This window comes from Acromyrmex echinatior, chromosome 2 (assembly GCF_024713525.1).
Source record: "Acromyrmex echinatior isolate Ae372 chromosome 2, ASM2471352v2, whole genome shotgun sequence".
NCBI lineage: Eukaryota > Metazoa > Arthropoda > Insecta > Hymenoptera > Formicidae > Acromyrmex > Acromyrmex echinatior.
The window spans coordinates 10,929,763-10,949,435 of NC_141853.1; the positions used below are offsets into that span (position 1 = coordinate 10,929,763).

The following is a 19,673-nucleotide window of genomic DNA, read 5'->3' on the forward strand; positions in this document are numbered from 1 at the left end:
TTGTTGTTAATTTAATTAAAACAATGGAGTTCAATAATTTAATTTAAGAAAATGTGTTAAATTTGACTCAAAAGTAGTTTATTATTTACTAAATACATACGATGATATGAATGCTGTTTATATTTAAACTAATAGATTGATTTACATTTTAACATACATGAAAGTTAAAAATAACAAAGTATTTTTAAGTCAAAGGATTGAGTTAATATTGCTTCTTTGACGTCTAACAATGTATACAGAATTAATTACCTCTTCAATTTCGCGATAATTCCTCAAATTAGTTATTTCTCTAGATTACAGTTATCCTGCCTGTAATATCAAAAAAAAAAAATTTGATAGAAAAAATTAGACTTGACATTAAAGTTGATACACGAATGTAGCAATATATTCCAGAAATGATTCATGAATAAGATTTAATGTAAAAGGTCGAGGTATTAATAAAAATTAATGTATCACCATATATATGTATATATTAATCAAAATACTATTGATTTATCAGTCAATGATTTATTCACTAAATTTTTTTTAGTTTCTTTAACACGATTCTTTGTGAAAACCTTTTTGCGACTCATAAAGTGAAATCTTTTTCTGATATAAATTTAATTAAAATATTCATAATCATAAAGAAAAAAATATATAATAATTTTATATATTTTTAAATATAAATTTATTGTATTCTATTTTTGATTCCTATATAAGAAGAATTATTCTTATTGTCGTCTTTTCCACTTTAAGATGATGTTATCGCTTTATGTAAACATCCTTATACGTTCTTTCTTAATCCCTTCTGGATTGTCATAACATTGAGCCCACATTTGATAGTTTACGCTTGTTTGATATTTAGACCAACGGTAATAGTAAGATACGAAGGACATATATTATCCGCGTTTCACGCGCATTTCACAGCACAATAAAACGTAACAGAGCCGATCGAAGCGCAAGTAAATCGAGTACTTCCACGAACAATCGAAGAGCGAGAGGGAGGCCGTAACCGGCGACGCGTGTCGCGGAACAACGAGTAATAAAACGATCGAAGTGCAAAAAAAGAAAGGAGAAAATAGAGAAAAATCGGTGATCGCGAAAACGCGAGGATCGATTCTCGAAGAAGAGAATAAACGGCAATGTATTTACCATTTCCATGCCATCGCGCCGCGTATCGGACGCTCCAGGTGTGCGTCGCTCTCACAACCTTGCCGTCTTCATCATCATCATCGTCGTCGGCCGGCGCCCCGTTGAAGATCCCGTAGAAAACCGCGAGGAAAAGAGAAACACGAAATCGACCGCGCGCGCCTCGATTTGTTCGTCAAGTACGCCGCGCGAGTACAACGCGAAGATGCTTATCGAAATCTCTGTCTCTCTCTCTCTTTATCTAACTATCTATCTATCTATCTATCTGTCTATGTCTATCCGTCTCTCTCTTCCGCTCTCTTTCGAAGCTGCTCGAAGCCGCTGGCTGCAACGGCACGTTAAAAACGCAACCTAAGATGCGCACACGCGTGAAGCGCGGAAACGACTGGTTCGGCTCGCCCGCCGTGATCTCCGGCCCCTGCGTCAGCGCCACCTGCTCCGCACGGATGCTGATTGCTGCCCCTGCAGCCGTCCGCCCGCGCAAAAATCCCCCGCGTTGCATTGCCCCCTCCCCTCCCCTCCCCTCTCTTCCCTCCGCCCCTCCTCCTTCTCCTCTCCCGGTCCCCCCCCCCGTCCTGCACTGCGACAAAAAAAGTGTGATTCTCAGGGGCTACCGTCACCCTGCTATCTAAACGTCTATCCAAGTATCTAAATATTGAGAAACAAGAATTTCAATCTCTAAAATTTTTTTCGACTTTATTTTTGCGTGAAATGTGATAGACGCATGATAGATATCATCACGCGGGTTAAACACATTTGTGATATATTATATACATTGTATGTCAAAAGATGCGCTTAACCGAACATTCATAGGCATTTACAAAAAGCATAATATATGCGTATGATTCTTAACTGCTATCTAAACGTCTATCCAAGTATCTAAATATTGAGAAACAAGAATTCCAATTTCTAAAAGATCTCGAAGCTCTCATTAAGATATTCTAGACAGCACACGTGTCTAAATTAAATGATAACATAAAGACGTCCTAATAATAATAATAATACTAATAATAATAATAATGATAATAATAATAATAACAAACAATAGTATAATAATAATTGCCTTATAATTATCAATATTAATAATAATAATATTATATTTTTGAATATTGTGCTGTCGGGAATCCAAATGTCTACAGTATCTGATGAAAAAAATAACGAACATTATTTATATGTAGAAAAAAAAAATAAAATCTAAATTGTTGAATATACTGCTGCTATAGTTAATAGGTAGTATCTCTGGGCTACTCATTAACACACAGCTGCATTTGCGTTTCTCGATATTGAAAGCTGAAATTCTCGTAATTCACCGGTCGATACAGTTCGTTTTGTGAGTGCTTATTCGGTAAAGGAATTATAGAATCAGCTGCGTCAGAGAATTAGGCCTATAATAATCCTATGTATGGTAAATTACGCGGAAAAAGCTCTCTCTCCTACAGATAAAAATGCAAAATGCACAACGTGCGTTTATTAAACTTGAAGACTTCTTTTTCCATCACTTTAGTTAATGTAGTAATAATACATGATAACGAATACATGTGAATCCTATGATTTTATTAAGCGCTGTTTTCTTTTCCATCTAATCAACATCTGATACATAGGCTTCTCATCTCTCGTGTTTCGCTCTACTTTCGTTTTCCTTTGAGCCCTCATTTTATTAATTAAAGAGTCCTTCCCTTTGCCACGTTAGCCTTTGTCAACGTCCTCGTTCCTCTTGAGTTTTCTATTGCGACAAAATTGTGTGTTTCGCTGCAGCAGGAAATGTTACACTGAGTGGTACAAAATAAGTGTAGCTTTATAAAGCAATGTTTCGAAAAATTACTTCCTTCATTGCTAAATTGTGACTATATAATTGACAAACAAATTTATTTTCTTTATGATGAGCTTTAAAATTTTTATCAGCACCTTTTTTTTATTGCGCATATCAGTTTTTAAAAGAATCAAAATAAATCAATTAGCAATAAGTAATTAATATCTTAAAAAAATATAATAAAGAAAAATATAATGATAATTTGTTTAATGTGTAACAAATACATAAAATTTTTTTCATTAAAAATTGCATTACATGTTTTATATAAAATATTATTAATATTACAAAAGCAATTATCATTTAAAATCAATAAATGTAAATAATACTTTATTTCCAATTCTTCTCTCGCATCAATAAATATTATGTGGAAAAATATGATTTTCTGCAATACGAAATTTTCGTCATTAACATACCTATAGAGAATCCCTTTTATTTCCTATAAATTATCAAATTACGTCAAGAGTAATAACGGAAATGACTTTTTACAACGTGCAAATCAAACAAATGTGAGCTATACGTCAATTCGCAATATTCGCATGAGCTACGTGTAGAACAAAATACGTGCGAGGAATCGCGAATGACGTTCGAAATCCAACAATTTGTCTTACCGGCTGTATCCTACATCCGCAATGTACCTTTATTGTTCACGTGCATCGTTATTGTTATCGTACCTGCAATAATTGAGGAGATGGGCGGAATAAAAGCGCAATTCTACTTAGGCCCTTTTTCTGACAATTAGCTTTTTCATGTATTATTGATTAATAGAAAAATCGTATTGTAACATGTAACTTCTTAAAGACATAAATTTATTTGATATTGTACCCATTTGTATATAATAAAAAAGTAGCAAGTACTTTAATTTTTATTAATATCAAGATTTTATAATTAGGCCTTTTTTATTTCGCCCATCCCCTCAATTATATTGTGATCCTTATAGCTGCAATAATAATGAATTATTATTAATTTATTAATAAATTATCTATCCCGATGTCATTCAATTATTAGATCTGTATACATGCTAATTTTCAAATTAATCAATCGCATGACTGTCAGGTTCTTTAAAATATCTACGAAAGAAAATTCTTATGCAATTTTTTATTATTTACATGTTTTTATTTTTTCATTTATATATTATTTTTTAGACTATATCATTGTAAATTTAACAGAATAATTCATAATTCATATCCGTGAATATTTTAATCTTTGATATTTCGCATTGAAAATGCAAGACGTACATGCATTCTCTTTCAAAAAGAATCCTACACATTAATCTTAATTGTTTATATCACATTGAAATTTATTCAACAATTCACGTATTTTGTATTCGTGGCATCGTTTAATAAATTTAATTTTAAGGAATAAAGGAGGAACACATTAAGATAATTGATTAAGATAAATAATCTTACACGTTTTTATATTATTCTCTCGTTTAGATGCATAAGAAAATCAAAAACTGAAGTAAAAGCTGTATTATTATGTAATAAGTAATAAAGTAAACAAGGATTATAATTTCCATAACATATAAATGAACGATTGGAAATTATATGATACATTAAACTTCAACACTGTATCATACTGAACTTGCATTGCTTTACCGCATCAGCACTAATGAAACCAGCTGTATCGAGGCTTGATTTACGAGAATATTAACTCTCGATATCGAGGAATTCAAAATGGCCATATATATTAATAAACTAAGCTATTATTTGGTAATCGTTAAATGGAAACAAATTTTCGATTTATGTCGTTTAATATTTAATGATTTAAATTATATTTCGTAACGCCTAAGATACTTACGACCGTCGAAAATTGAGCTCTCTCTCTCTCTCTCTCTCTCTCTCTTTATTTAAATATTAATATATTTTTTATAAAATAATTAATATTATTTAAAAAATTTTTTTACCGTTTTTCCTCAACAGTCCAAATAAATTATAATTTTTCAGGATTTTCATATGAATGATATTCATTTCTATGATTATTCTACCAAAGTATATTACCTGAGTATATTAACCGTTATTTTACACGTAATACAACGTATTTATACATTCAATGAAATTAAATTTTTTTTATATTTTAATATGCAGAATACGACAAGCTTAATTATGTTTTGTAATATTATTGTGAGACAATATTGGTGCACGTCGCCATATAATCATGTTAATTAATGCATACTAGAGTAGACGGATTTACCGCAATTACCGCTTCTATCCGTTTTGCCATTAATCTTCGTATCTCCATTCTCGTATGCCATATACCCGTGGCATGCATATTTGGACATTTAACAATCAACGAGTAATGAGTGTTCAATAATTTATGTGCCACAAGAATAGTTAAACTTTACACGATTATAGATAAATAGAAACTAACGATCAAAACAACGTAGTTACTATTTCATTATGCGTGTGTAAGACAGGAGATTTGACATGTCTAAGAAAACAATAGGATATGATCTTCCTTTGCATTTATTGATTTAAAGCTAAAATCTTTATATTCGAATATATGCTGGATTTATAAAATCATCTTCGAGTAGTCTATCCTTATTCTATCCTGTTGAGATATCGTTGACTTCTTTAATGTAGTACCATGTCTCACAGGCATCTCCATAAGAAAAATGTAGGAGTATACTGCTCAAGTGATTAACGACACATACAAAATCTTAATACAAATTGCTATTTTTATGTATATAATATTACGAACATATATAGAAATAAAATAGTATTTATCTTTTTTATGGGACATTAATAAGCATACGCATGCTTTGTCGCGTTTACTTCACTATGTAATACAGTCATGTGTCAAATTTATGCAGTCTTTTTAATAAAGTAGATCATAATGCACGAAATATTTAAAAAAACAAAGAGATATTTAATTACATATATAAAATCGAGATACCCTATATATTAAATAGCTTAAAAGTAATATTATCATAATATTTTCTCATTAAGAGAATTTAATTATACTTATTCATATATCTATACACACTCACATACAGTAAATAAAATTCATCTTTTGATTAATAATAGTTATTTCTCTCCCTCTCTTTCTCTCTTTTTTTCTCAACAAATCATAAAATTATATAATCTAAACATTCTTATAATTTCTTAAATTGCACATGTTGTTTCACAACAAAATCAATCAATTATCTTTCTTTAAAAATGGTTTTAGTTAGTTTCAACAATCTATTTTTTTAAATATTAATAAAGATCAACATGCTATCATTGTATTTCCTTTCTGTCTAATAGATTATTCTATCATTATTTCTTCCTATTAAAGTATTTATTTCATAACATTTCACGCTCATTATCATATACTAGGCAATAAAATTACATAATATCGATCACATAAACGGAGATAATATAAATAGAGCAAGATTCTAAAAAGCTTAAACTTGGAAGCGTGTATCATCCAAAATTGCACAATTAAACGCTTGCGGATATCGCTCATATTGCCAACATCATGTTAATTAAATGAAATGAATTTATCAGGAATAAATGTGCAATTGTATATACATTTTCTGTAATTAAAAAAAATTAAAGTATGTCCGATTCAACGAATGAAAATAATGTGCGTTTCTTTATTCTTATTATATACGAAATTGATCAAATGTATAACGTACGCATAATAATCCTATCAATCTTAGGATTATTTAATGACTGCACGCTTCTCTTAAATGCACATTTATATAAATCAATATCAATACATTAAATTTTATGATTTATGTAATTGAAGGAAGCAAAGAAAAATGCACGCGCACGCGTTAACGAATCGGAAATAACATAAAAACAAATAGATAAAAAAAAAGAAAAAAAAATTAGTAATATATTTCTATGTAACTTTTTTAATATCACGACTTTATTTTTGCATGAAATGTGATAGACGCATGATAGATACCATCACACGTGTTAAACACACATTTGTGATATACTATATACATTGTATGTCAAAAGATGCGCTTAACCGAACATTCATAGGCACTTACAAAAAGCACATAATATATGCGTATGATTCTTAACTACTATGCGACATATTTCATAGAAAAAAAATGATTAGAATAAAGTAGTATGTTCCTTTCTTGTTTGTCGATTGCAGTTAGAAATAATTTTGTGAGAAAAAATATAGCGTACAATTTTTTAAACAAAACTGTGAGAAGTATGGATACTATTTATGTATCGACATCGATAAAATTCTTACATTTTAAAAATTGATGAGAATAATTCCTATTATAAATATAATTGGAACATACTTATGTTTATATAAATCGTAAAATTACGCCTATCATGCATCTGTGACTTCAATCGTAAACTCTTCGCTAGTAAATAAATGTCTTAAATGTTATTCACACTTGAGAATTATTCGTATTCAAACAAAAAATGTTTTAACACAATCGATGATGTCCTTTTGACTCCGCTAATCATTTCAAATTTCTTTTTGTATATAATACTAGCTTGATCAAAAAGTTTCCGGAATTCATTCAGAAAATTCAAAATACAAGTTTATTCATCAAAAGTGATATTGTCCCCTTCAAAGTACTCTCCAGCGACTGCAACGCACTTATGCCAGCGCTTGATCCAGCTCTCGAAACATTTCTGGAACTCTATTATTGGTAGCCATCAGAGCCGTCTTCGATTTTTCCATTATCTCTTTTCGACTGTGTAAAACGCGTTCCCCGCAGGTTTTTTGACTCGATCGAACAGAAAAAAATCGCAGGGAGCCATATCGGGTGAATTCGATGGCTGTTGGTTGGTATTCGTTGTTGCAAACTCGTTGTTGCAAATTCAACTCCATTTTTAAAACTGTAAAAAATCGAAAACACGCGCAGAGGTAGATGTACTCAAGACGGCGTAATTTTTACAAATGTCAAGCTATGGCGATAAAATTTGATGGAAATGTCAATGATAGATGTGGCAACCTAGCCAAAAAAAAGAACTCAAATCAGCTGACTCAGAGCATCACCTGGTGGTCTCTTCCGGAAACTTTTTGATCAAGCTGGTATATTATATAATATATTATAATACAGAATGACTACATTCAGCAGAAAAGTTTTGCAACTGTTGTAAAATTTTTTAACATGATTGGTCTTGCTCTTAGTTCCTCACTGGATTTGAATGTATAAATCAATCGTATCAAGAATTTTATAACTATTGCAAAGCTTTTTATGCTAAACACAGCCATTATTGAAAGTATGTGAATATTATACAAATAATTCTAACGATACAAACAATATTTAAATAACTTTTCGCTAACCGAAAAGGTAGAAAATTACCAAATTGACACCTTCGGCAGTTTTAACGGGACATCAGCGATTCTAGTGTTAAAAAATGCCTTTCATTTAAAAATATACTCTCTGTCAAGTCCACAATTATGTGAATTATAATATTCTTTTTTTGTATGCATATACGTATTATGTATATACGTCAATAGATATTGGATAAAAAAATACATAGATCTAACATAGTACATAAAAAAAGATAATTCAACTTATCAACTTTATGAGTAACACTGTACTAGATTGACGATTGTTGCATATCATTCAAATGTTCCCTTAAATATGTCATGAAGTTTACTAGACCAGTGGACAAAGATTTATCTACAACAGTTTGTGGTATCCAGCCTTTAAAATTTGTATTTAGGATCCAAGTAAAACGACATTTACTAACTTCGTCAGGTAACTCTTCTGTTGCGAAACAGCTTATACCATTTTCACCCCTTAAAAAAATATTTAAAGTAATACAGTCAATCTTTTCTTGTTTCTTTACTCTTTTTTTCTTATATGTTAAAATATAATTTGTTTCGGGCTCTCACCTTGTCATGTTTGGGCGAACTTCAACTGACGCGGTAGGAATCGATACACCGCTAGTGATATAATAATTGCCATATTTCTTACGATGCCTTAAAATAACAAAATCTCGCGCTGTAATAATCCCGCCGCCAAAAGGACTTGTTGCTTGGTAAACAATATCCGTATTTTCGTCAATATACTATTTAAAATAAATTTTGTTATCGATATGATAAAGCATTATAGTAAGAAAAAAGAAACAACAAAAAATTTTACTAACCTGTAGTTTTATTGATTCTGTCACGAGTTTGTTCCACGAAACTTGTTCCTCGACACCATCAAACAATAAATCTATGAGTATGCTAGCAGGTGCATCGATGATACCCTTAAATAATTATTAAATTTTATAAAATAAGAACATTTTTTTATTACCGAAAAAGTCTGCATTTTTTAAATTTACATATTTTCAATTTACGCTATATTCAATTTATGCAATTTACCATTATTTTCATGACCTTTCCATCTAATTTCCATTCTGATGGGAGTTGCATGCATGACATTTCATCACCATCGCTTGTTATACTTGTGTCTTTCCATTCTTTCGATGTTAACAAGTCGTGACAATCTTGTAACATCTTAGATGTCTTCATTTTATATTCATCAATCTAAAAAAAAGCACATAATATACTCTTTAATTAATACCTAGAAATTCAAAGAAAATATTTCTAAAAATGTATTGTGGAATGAAAATATTATACACATGTTTATAGTGATTTAAAGAAATAACGCATTAGCATGGTAATTATAAAAAAAATATAGATAAAAGTTTAAGTATGTTTGAGTTTACGACTCATTATTACGTGGACGATAAATAACACGACTAATTTGTTGCACTCGCAAAAATATAACTGACGAATGTATTATTATTTGATTATAGTTTGATGCGCTTGATAGAACACATGTAGTATAAATAAAATAACCATTAAAAATATAATGTAAATCACAATTAGTCCAATAAAATTTACAGATTAAAATTTAATTTGACAAAGTACAAAAGAAAAATGATTAAACACAAGTCATTCATCTAATTACTTCATACGAATAATCAACTAAAGATAGTATGTTTCTTGACCACCCCTTTGTATTTCGTTATTTCCATGGTATTCTCTGCTGCCTTCTCTTTCTGTATCCCTCATCAATTTCAGTTATCATTGCATGTTTAAAAATATATTTATTAAGAATTACTATCGTAGACATAGAAATGGATTCGATATTAATTACATATATATTTGTATATATATATATATCAATACATATTATTAGGTGTTGGAATTAATTCGTAGCGTTTTACAAGTGATGGGAAGTACTTTCATTAATGTATTTTTTAATGCTCATGTGAAATAAATAACATTCTTTCATTAAAAACGCTACGAATTAATTCCAACACCTAATAGTTCATATCAACGAGTATTTTAATGACTCAATAACTTTTGGGATATTTAATAATTTTTAGATTATAAAAATAAATTATCAAATATCCTAAGAGCTATTATAAATCATAATATTTGCTAACTACTATCGCATTTAACTGCATTAATTAAAGTCAAAATTCATATATGGCAAAGACATATATATTATTATGTTTTTTTTCCTTTTAATACTTACGAATTAATTATCAATTAATGCGAGAACAAAAACATAATTTCACTAACCTTATCAGGTGTAAGTTTCGCTAGGAATCTAAATAATTCACTGGATTTTGAGAGTTTCAAGTCTCCTTGCTTTCTGGGGATGTCCTCATCATCAGAATGAGTCGGAGATTCCACAGGTGTGAAAAATGTACTCATGTGATCAACATTTGCAGCATATTGCCGTGATTCTGTCATAATGCCTTGTAATAACGGAGTCCTTTCTGTATCCGGAAAATCTGTAAATTTCATAATTTCGTCGATATTTTTTCATATTTTTAAATTAATTTGCGAAAATCAAGATTTAATATCAAAATGCAATACTTTCTACTTCATATATCATGTTATTAAACTAGTATTTTTGTAAATATTTGTGTATATAAATGTTCGGGTTTACATTGTTATTTCTCATATCGTATTACTTGTTAACAACAGTACAGTAAAAACAAAAAAATATTTACACTACTGAGAGAAAAACAGAAAGAGACCGCTTACTAAGAATCCAATTTCTTGCTTGAGTTTCCTGAGGTATCACACGAAAATCAAAGAACCAAGCTTCTGCCCATGCTAATACAAAAGATGTCAAGATCAGCAGAACTTGGAATACTGGTTGATTAGCTGATGTCCACTGAAATCACAAAATGTTAAATGAATTAAATAAAAAAAGATAATAATAAAGATAATAAATAAGTATTTCAAAGACACTTACATCAAAAAGAAAAACTTTGGCAATCAAAAAGGCACATGTTGTGGCAGTTGATATCTGTAAAATACAAGTTCAAAATTATTATTATATTAATTGTTAAAAAAAATGTATTCTTTGTTTTGTTGTTTACACATTCATTATAAATAAATTTTTCTTTTTCGCGAAAAGGTTCAATTAACAAACATACTTACAGCTACAATGATCCAGTGATTTAAATACAGTAGCGCATAAAAGAGCAATAAGACCGTGAACCTGCAAATCGCTGCCATCTGAGAAGATGAAATCCATAAAATCTCTGCTCCCCCAATGAATAATGAAAAATGATGACGAACTGAATGTCATTGTCGTCATTCTGTTCTTAAACTAGTTAGTAACGAATGACAAAATATACTCACCACAATATCAAACAAAGACGTTTTTATATGATAATGTATCACCTGATCTGTGAAAGCTGTACGTAAACTTTCACCTGCAATCTGTAAATATAATAAGCAACTGTAAATTTTGATTTAAAAAAGTATATATATATTTTTGGTGAAATGTCTCCATCGCGAGCAACAGACAAAAGCAAACGAGTTGTATATATTACCAAAATAAAAAATTACATCTTTAATAAAATCAAGTTTTCAATCTAATTTCATTAAATGATCAGGTAATGTTCTTGTACCATTGTGCAAATGAGCCACATAAGGAATGTAAAAAGAAGATCAAAGGTGACGAAGAGGCAAAAGAAACGCCTGACATTTGACATCTTGCCGTTGTGTCTCGCTCCTGCGATCAGATCCTCGCTGAGAACGATATCCGGCGTTCGTGTTATACTGTGCTGAGTAACCGAACTTCTCTGAGAGTTGATTGAGCCACTTAATATAGCTTCAGCGGCCATTCTAATTTGCCTCTCATCTTCTGCCATCCTTTCGATGTACTTTTAATGTCGTCGTCGTAACGTCGACCTTTAAGAAAATGGATCATAGTAAGCATGTGCAAATTTGTAGAAGAAATAGTAGTAATAACAGCATGACTATTCGTTTTAGTTTTTCGTAATTTTTATGTTTTATATTTTTCCTGCCTTATTTCTTCTTCCAAAATTAGAATTTATTATAGATTTGATATATGAATATTTATGTTTCGCAAGAAATAAATGCTATTATAAGAATGATGTTAAAAATAAAGTATTATATGCTGGAAGAAGAAAAAATAAATTACTAATTGATAAAATATTACATATACTGGATTGTGTAATACTTTATCAATTAGTAATCTATTTTTTCTTCTTATTAGTTACTGTTACGTAAGATAAATACATTATTGTATGCATGAATAAAAGCGACGGTGATTTAAATATTTTCTTGTATAAGATTATTATAATTATACAATAATACAATCTTGAAAAATAATATCAAATTCATTATTTTGATATTAACAGTGCAATAAATTCGAATCGTACAAGAAATTCAGTTAAAAAGAATAAGCCTATGTGATCTACTGATATGTTTACAGGATCACAGTTCATAAAATGCAATGGTTTTAGCTTTAGCCTTATAATATATATACAGATTGGTTTATTTTAATCGATTCACTAGAATAGAATATCTAAAAATACTTAAGTTTAAAAAAAGAATATTTTAGACAAAAATTGCTCAGTTACTATGGGGAAAGAAAACAGTGGCCTAAGAATACATGGACGTAGTAGTTTTCTGTTCTTTTTGGAATGCTTTAACGTGAATTTCGGTTTCATGATGGGACACAATAAAAAATGTATTTAAAATAGTATAAAATGAAAAAGAAATTTTAAAAATTCAAGATGATTTCAAGCTGAACTCAAGGACTGTGTGTCAAAGTCAACCAAGATTATCATTTTCTCTTCGTCTTAAACTTAATTTCTTAAAATAGATTAAACGTCGACATGTAAACTTAAGAAGAAAAAAATAGTTTATTATAGTGTTTTGAAAAAATCTTAAAATCAGCTATATGAATCAGAAAAATGAGGATTATAATGTAATAAATTTGAGATGTCCTTGATCTGATCTTAAATTCTCTTAACGTAAACCAAAGTTAACATTTTTTTCTCTATAACTAAGCAACTTTTGTCTTAAACTTTTAAAGATTTTAAGATATTTTAATGTGGACTGATTAAAATGAACCACACAAGTATATACATCATTACACATACAATGTGCTCTTTCATATACAATTTCGTAGGCTAAATCAAGAGTGTGTCAATCTGATAACATATCGTTGTAGATTAATACGGAACGCACTATTGTTATATGCTATCATTTCTTCTTTGTGATACTTAACATCAAAATCATGGTATACAAAGATATTAATTATGAAATATAGTTTTGAAATTGTTTTGGCACAAATCTCTCCCGAAGAAAGAGATTCAGGAGGAACATTCCATTCGGCGCGACTCTGTCATAGGAATTAATGCGACGTCCTAACCTCAAAATCGTGAAAACTATTGTTTACTTTATCGCCGTGACGCGGATAACCGAACTTGAAAAATCGTCGAAAAAGCGAAGTTTGCGGGTTCTCGAGAGATATTCGCATCACGAACAGAAGTACATTCACGTCATGCTTCGACCTTCAGCGTTTCCGTTTGAAATATTTTTCTTTCCTTACCGTTTTGCGACCGGGAGCTCTCATAGATACGGCCAGGTAGTTGAATTGTTTATCGATGAAACAATGTCATGCACATGCATCGCATCGCATGCCGTTACGTGATAACGAGAAAATCATTCGTTTGCACCACCGTATCGAATCACCAAGTATAAACAAGAGAGTACAAAGTGATGTTTAGTCACGCCTGAAGTCGGAGTCGCCGCTAAGCTGTGTTGTCAAACGTGTACAACTTCATACGATTGCATTTATTCCTTAAGTCGGTTCTACATTAGTTGTAAGCCGATCACAAATTTGTTGCGATAGCCAATATGAAGCGTTGATTTCAAAATGCAAACTTCAGATTGGCTGTCGCAACAAACTTGCAATCGGCTTGCAACTAATGTAGAACCGGCTTTATGATTGAACCTTGTACTTTTTATCTTTTTTCTTTCTTTTTTCAATATTCGATCTTGTTCTAAGTGCAGAAAGTGTAATATAATTCAACTGTAAATATTGGATAAAAAAATTAATGTTTTTTTCATTTAGTGATACAAGTCGACACAAACATCGTTTTATCTTTTTTTATATTTCATTGAATGAAAGATAGAACGATACTTGTCATCAAAAGCATTCAATAACTAGAAGTTATATAATATTTCCTCAGTTTCAGAGAATACAAATGGAATATTACAAGAGCAACCTTAGAAACCGTACGATTAAGAAAATAACATTCCGATTGTTTCCAAATTTAAAATTAATTGTTTTATCATAAAAAGATATAATAAATATATATTAGTAAAAGTTATTAGAATACTATATTTTATCAAAAATTTGGCATTTGCACATTTGAAATTTTTGAAAAATTGTTAAATATATTATAAAATATATAAACATATCCTCTAAAATGTACAATAAGACTTATCATAAAATACATTAAGTTTTTTAACTGAATAAACAGATACATTAATATATATATATAAAACTTTTAATTATTTATATTTATGAGCTAAAATATTCTAAATGTATATAAAAAACAATAACAATATAGTTCAGACTGATAAGCAGATATTTGATATTTGATATTTGTGTAGGTATAAATATTTTTAGGTATTAAATTATATAGTAATAATATGTGATGTCATATATTAAATCTTAAATACATGTTACATATTTGTAAGACTATACATAATGATCGATATAAGTTTTAAAAAATATAGTTATGATAAAATTTTTTTTAAATTAGTTTGTTTTTTCTTATTCCGAAAAGTTCCGTTAATGCCTGAATTTGATTACTAGATATATAGTAGTATACATATATACTAGATATATATTGTATAGATATATATTAAATATATAGCATTTCAATAACTTCTGAATATTTGTTGTCACTAAATATTTACGTGTTGTATCCTAAATGTTTTTATCCATAGAAATTAATTTTAATAAAGAATATGGGAATATTTATATTATAAAATTTCGTATTTGTGTTATCATAAATGTTATTTGAATAGCTAATCTATTAATTTAATCAAGAAGAACGATAGTTCGTAAGGAATCTTCAGGAAAAGTCTCTATTTCCGCAATGGTGCCGAAGTTGAAGGGGACTGCTATTCCACCATCCAGAACCAAACCCGCATCGAAGCACTGTGATTTCACAATAGCCTTTCTACAGAAACCACGAGTGTGGACGTCTTTCGAAACGGGTATTGCATTGGTCATTATCATATCTCTTATAGAATAACACAGTTTGGAATCCCCTGTAAATAAAAATAGCATCATATCGATATCGTATTTTTTTTTATTATTCACATATCGCACGTACTGACCTGCGTCAAACCGTAAGCTGCTATTGAACGTTGAACAAATCATATCAATTTCTTCATTAGTGAATGGCCGTTCAATATCTATGAGATTTAATATTTCTCGTACGGTTTGATGATTTAAACTGTGTATAGATTTATGCCAAGATGTTGATCCTGTTCCAGTGCTCACGCACAAACCGGAGCCTTTTATTTTGTGATACTCTTGTTCTTCATCGAACTTTATAAATAAGGAACTCGTCCGTGCCGATAATATTTCACCCATGAAAACCTAGCGACAAAAACCAGGCCTGAGATATGCATAAAAGAGCAAGTCATCCGACTTCTAATATTTATACATGCATCGAGGAGCATTAACAAACTCACTTCATTAAGCGCTAACCAAGGTAGACGCCTTTCTTTTGGTAAACTGTGCTTGTTTTCGAACCTTTCGTTCGCATAAAACCTACAAAATACATAATAAAATAATTAAACAATTGGGTTTGCAGTAAAGAAACAGTAATAATAGATATAAATTTAAAAATCGACTATTATGATTTAACAAATATAAATTAGTTATAATAATTTATAGTATTAATATAACGTGCCTTTCAGTGCCAACGATGCGTCCTTTCTCATGCATATGAAATGGAGCTTGCCATATGTCTTCTCCCTTTAAAGTGATCCGAATTCTTCTTCGCATGAGTATACTGTAGTGTCCTGCTCTTAGCATTTCGAAAATTTCTGTTATGTTTTTCGTATATTTCGCTGATAATAAAAGATAGCCTTCCGACTTTTTAGGATAGGAATTAATACCTATTATAGGTTTTTTATTGTTAAATACTAAATTCGAGGCTAGGAGAAACGTTCCGTCACCGCCAATTGGCAGCACCAAATCTGCCCATGTAAAAAGCGAATGGTCTAAACTTGTTCTGAAAAAATACAATACATCTTCTATTTCATGATAATCTTTATTTCGTGATAAACGTTTAATGACTAATATTTTAATTTTGACATACGAAATTGGATTTGTTTATTGAGTTTATTAAAGTTAGTACACATGTGGCGATTATATTGTCGCTACACTACTACTTTTGTTGTAAATACAGAATATCATAACAGGCTCTCTAAAAGAAAGGTCAAACGTTAGTAGAAAGCGATAAAGAAAAGTGAATTGAGAATCAATGTGATTGGACATGTACGTTAATTTACTTAATAAACAAAGCATCCCGTATAATTGGAAAGATTAAATTTTTCACTTTTCCATTTCATCTTCCTGTAAAATATCCAACTCTAAACGTATGATTTTTTCCAACTTTATCATAAATTTAAGAAATTGAATTTTGCTATTTTCCAATTATACTTTTTTAATTATAATTTTTTTACCAAAAAGATTTGAACTCACCTATCTACTATCTTATATTCCACATTCATCTTTTCCAAAAGGTGAATAACTTGATTTTCTATAGCTTTGTTAGCCAAGTGGCTGGCGAACATATTATCATAATCTGAACCTCTTTCTATCAATTTCATCTTCAGCTGGGCCTCGCTGAGATCGGGTTCTTGTAATCTTTCGAAATGATATCGGGACAATTTTGCCACAATAAGTATCTTCTTAGGCACAAAACTAGATTCATTTCGAAAGAAAATGCGCAGACTTCTTTGCACATGAGTAGGAAACTGTAAAAGCTGCAGCGTTCCTAAAAAGAAATTATGTATAATCAGATACCAATTATTAATTTCATGTATTTTCATGTTTTTTTATTCATAATAAAATGAAAATGGTAAAGGCTGTTTCTGAAATATATTTTTATCAATTTTAATCAATTATAATTTAATTAATTACTAATTAATAAAACTTTGAAATTTTGAAACTTGAACTGAACTTTTCAGTTCATGTATTCACAGTTTTCCTTTAAAATCATCAATACAATGTAAAATTAAATTAATCATTTGATAAAAACATTACGTGTATTGTTTAATTTACATAAATAAATTAAATTAATAATTCATATGAATGTATAACTGTTTGTTTTATTTTACAAATATATGAAAACGTAAAAAAACATTAAGATCCGTTTTTACAATATATAGTTACCTAAAGATTAAAGGTTACCAACAGATTCATTAATGAAATTAATTTATAAATTTCTTGGTTACCTTTAATCTTTAGGTAACTATATATTGTGTCGGGCTTATGGGCCGATTGTTTCATTTTTTGGTAAATTTTACCTGTGAGGTAAATTTGGCAATGCATGCATATGATTGGATAATCTTGCTACTTACCCAACAGGTAAAATTTATCAAAAGATGGAACCAATTCCAAAACATGTTTTTAAAGATGTACTTTATTAAAGATGTATTTTAAAATAAATGCATTATATTTGTGACCATATGTCCTTTATTTTAGATAGCTATCTTTTAGATTTGTTTCTTCAAAACTCAATTCACTCTTTATTTTTAAATATCCTTTACTTTATGGTTTGAAAACATATAGGAAAATAAACCTTAAAATTTTCAAGTTTGTTTTTTATTTTCTTTAAGAACCGTAATTATATTAAATATACACATGATATGATAGTGTTTTTTTAACAATTGTCTTTGATTTAATGGTATTAATCAAAATATGAATTGCTTAATCATGCGATAAAAACAGTAGGTCTGTTTGCGTTGTTTTTTTTATATTTAGCATCTTTGTTTTCTTTTTTTTCAACGTCTGAATATATTATATATAATTTATCTTATTTTAAGTGCAAACATTTTTCGGGAATTTCAAGTAACGCGAACAGATTTAATTACAAGAATCAAGGGCTGTCATAAGAAAAATGTCATAAAAATGTGCTCTTTCTTCCATTATATGTGTTATAGTAAATAGCATTTAAATGTTTAGGACTATGTCCTAAATAAATTTAAATGTAAGTAAATATAAATGGTCTAAATATAAATGGTTATTCTTTTTCGGAAAGGTTATGTCGATATTATTATCATAATATCGTGAGCGTGCAAAAATCATCGAGTGCTTTTTATTTAGTGACACAGGTCAACACAAACATCATCCTATCTTTCGTGATATCCGGTGAGTAACAAAGATAGAACACTCGTGTTACGAAATAGAAAGCACACATTGTGTTGTGCGAAATAAACGATGACATTAGGCTGCACTTTCCGCACTTGAATCGAGATAGTACATTTAAGTTTGTATACATTTCAGTTTTACTGCTAGCAGAAGAGGACAAAAATGAGATAATAAAAAGTTCAGCAGAAAAATGATCGATCTACGATGCTTGTCCCAAATTTCAATCTCTATTCTTCTAATCGTATCTCTTGTCACTGCCTCAATGTATAACTGAGTGCGATATGAAATACAACGATATGAACGATATGAAATACAATAAAATTGCACGAGGAATCATTTAGCGAATACTTGATACACATGTGATCTGTGAATTATCATACTCACTGGCAGTTCTACAAAGGTAGTTGAAAACCGTCATCGCATGATGAGCGAGATGTTCACGTGGGCAATACCGAGTCTTCTCGAATGATGAGCCGCTCCGTGGGGCAATTGATTAATGGGTGCGTAACCGATCCCCTCTCGCCGGCACGAGCCATGCGGCGATCGAATACCGTACTTTATTACTTGTGTACACCTGTACACGTAATTCACCGTCGCGAACGAAGGTCGAAGTCGAGCGTCTAGTCCTTGACGTCCTTGCTGTTTGCCTGTCAGCCTGTGTTTGCTCGGTTTATCGTCGTATAATCCATTCTGAAGTTAGCTTCGCTGCATAATCGGCATCACGCTTGCGCCGCGGCGGCAAATTCGAATTTTGCACGCGTCTTGCACGGTGAAAAAAACTCGCAAGAATGTACATGTAAACGTGAATATATACGGATGTGTATATTATACTTATTATTATTATCAAGTTATCAGTTATCAACATTTTGCATTATCAAGAAAAAATGATTAAAGAAATGTTTTCAGAAATAGATAGAATTAAAATTTAAAAGTAAAATTCAAAAAACTTCTCTAAATATGAATACAATTCCATGAAAATCCTTAATTTTTGTTTCAAAAGTAAAAATAGAAATTCTTTAAAAGTTTTCGATTTTTCAAGTTTTCTTCAGGTAGTAAACATCCTGTATATAATATTAATTGTTACTAATA

At 30.1% G+C, this 19,673-nt stretch overlaps 3 protein-coding genes and 1 long non-coding RNA gene across 5 annotated transcripts in view; 1 reads left to right on the forward strand and 3 right to left on the reverse strand.

The window, feature by feature from the left end:
• Dgk (diacyl glycerol kinase 1) overlaps positions 1–1,553 on the reverse strand; it is a 100,401-nt gene extending 98,848 nt beyond the window's left edge. Inside the window, exon 1 of the mRNA XM_011060484.2 lies at positions 1,132–1,553. The gene's annotated coding sequence lies outside the window, so the exon portion shown is untranslated. The remainder of the gene's footprint in view (positions 1–1,131) is intronic.
• A 3,831-nt stretch (positions 1,554–5,384) lies between these two features.
• Positions 5,385–14,076, reverse strand: Start1 (Steroidogenic acute regulatory protein-like). Its single transcript, XM_011060485.2, has 11 exons — positions 13,731–14,076; positions 11,776–12,058; positions 11,504–11,584; positions 11,300–11,377; positions 11,112–11,165; positions 10,898–11,030; positions 10,427–10,641; positions 9,215–9,379; positions 8,995–9,099; positions 8,741–8,916; positions 5,385–8,644 (listed from the first exon to the last, which is right to left on the reverse strand). Exons 2-11 carry the CDS (start codon positions 12,016–12,018, stop codon positions 8,443–8,445), a joined length of 1,452 nt encoding a protein of 483 aa, XP_011058787.1. The 5' UTR covers positions 12,019–12,058; positions 13,731–14,076; the 3' UTR covers positions 5,385–8,442.
• On the forward strand, positions 12,066–15,237 carry LOC147910484 (uncharacterized). The gene is made up of 2 exons (XR_015544105.1): positions 12,066–13,418; positions 14,374–15,237. It is a non-coding gene; the product is annotated as an uncharacterized LOC147910484 (long non-coding RNA).
• On the reverse strand, positions 14,836–19,290 carry LOC105148651 (NAD kinase 2, mitochondrial). 2 transcript variants are annotated; one of them, XM_011060486.2, is made up of 6 exons: positions 18,969–19,290; positions 16,914–17,208; positions 16,117–16,440; positions 15,896–15,974; positions 15,536–15,800; positions 14,836–15,466 (listed from the first exon to the last, which is right to left on the reverse strand). In XM_011060486.2, the coding sequence occupies exons 1-6, from the start codon at positions 19,000–19,002 to the stop codon at positions 15,234–15,236; spliced, it is 1,230 nt and encodes a 409-aa protein (XP_011058788.1). In that variant the 5' UTR covers positions 19,003–19,290; the 3' UTR covers positions 14,836–15,233. The 2 variants fall into 2 exon arrangements, with proteins under 2 accessions (XP_011058788.1, XP_087258999.1); XM_087402873.1 differs by having other exon boundaries at positions 17,795–19,289.
• Positions 19,291–19,673: the final 383 nt, after the last annotated feature.

Coding starts and splice junctions, on each gene's coding strand:
- Start1 (XM_011060485.2), bottom strand. CDS start 12,018: ATGGCAGAAGATGAGAGGCAAATTAGAATGGCCGCTGAAGCTATATTA. Junction 11,166..11,299: donor ATCACTGGATCATTGTAGCT/GTAAGTATGTTT, acceptor TGTATTTTACAG/ATATCAACTGCCACAACATG. Junction 9,100..9,214: donor GAAAGGTCATGAAAATAATG/GTAAATTGCATA, acceptor TAATTATTTAAG/GGTATCATCGATGCACCTGC.
- LOC105148651 (XM_011060486.2), bottom strand. CDS start 19,002: ATGACGGTTTTCAACTACCTTTGTAGAACTGCCA. Junction 17,209..18,968: donor CTACCTTTGTAGAACTGCCA/GTGAGTATGATA, acceptor ATTTCTTTTTAG/GAACGCTGCAGCTTTTACAG. Junction 15,975..16,116: donor CGCATCGTTGGCACTGAAAG/GCACGTTATATT, acceptor TGTATTTTGTAG/GTTTTATGCGAACGAAAGGT.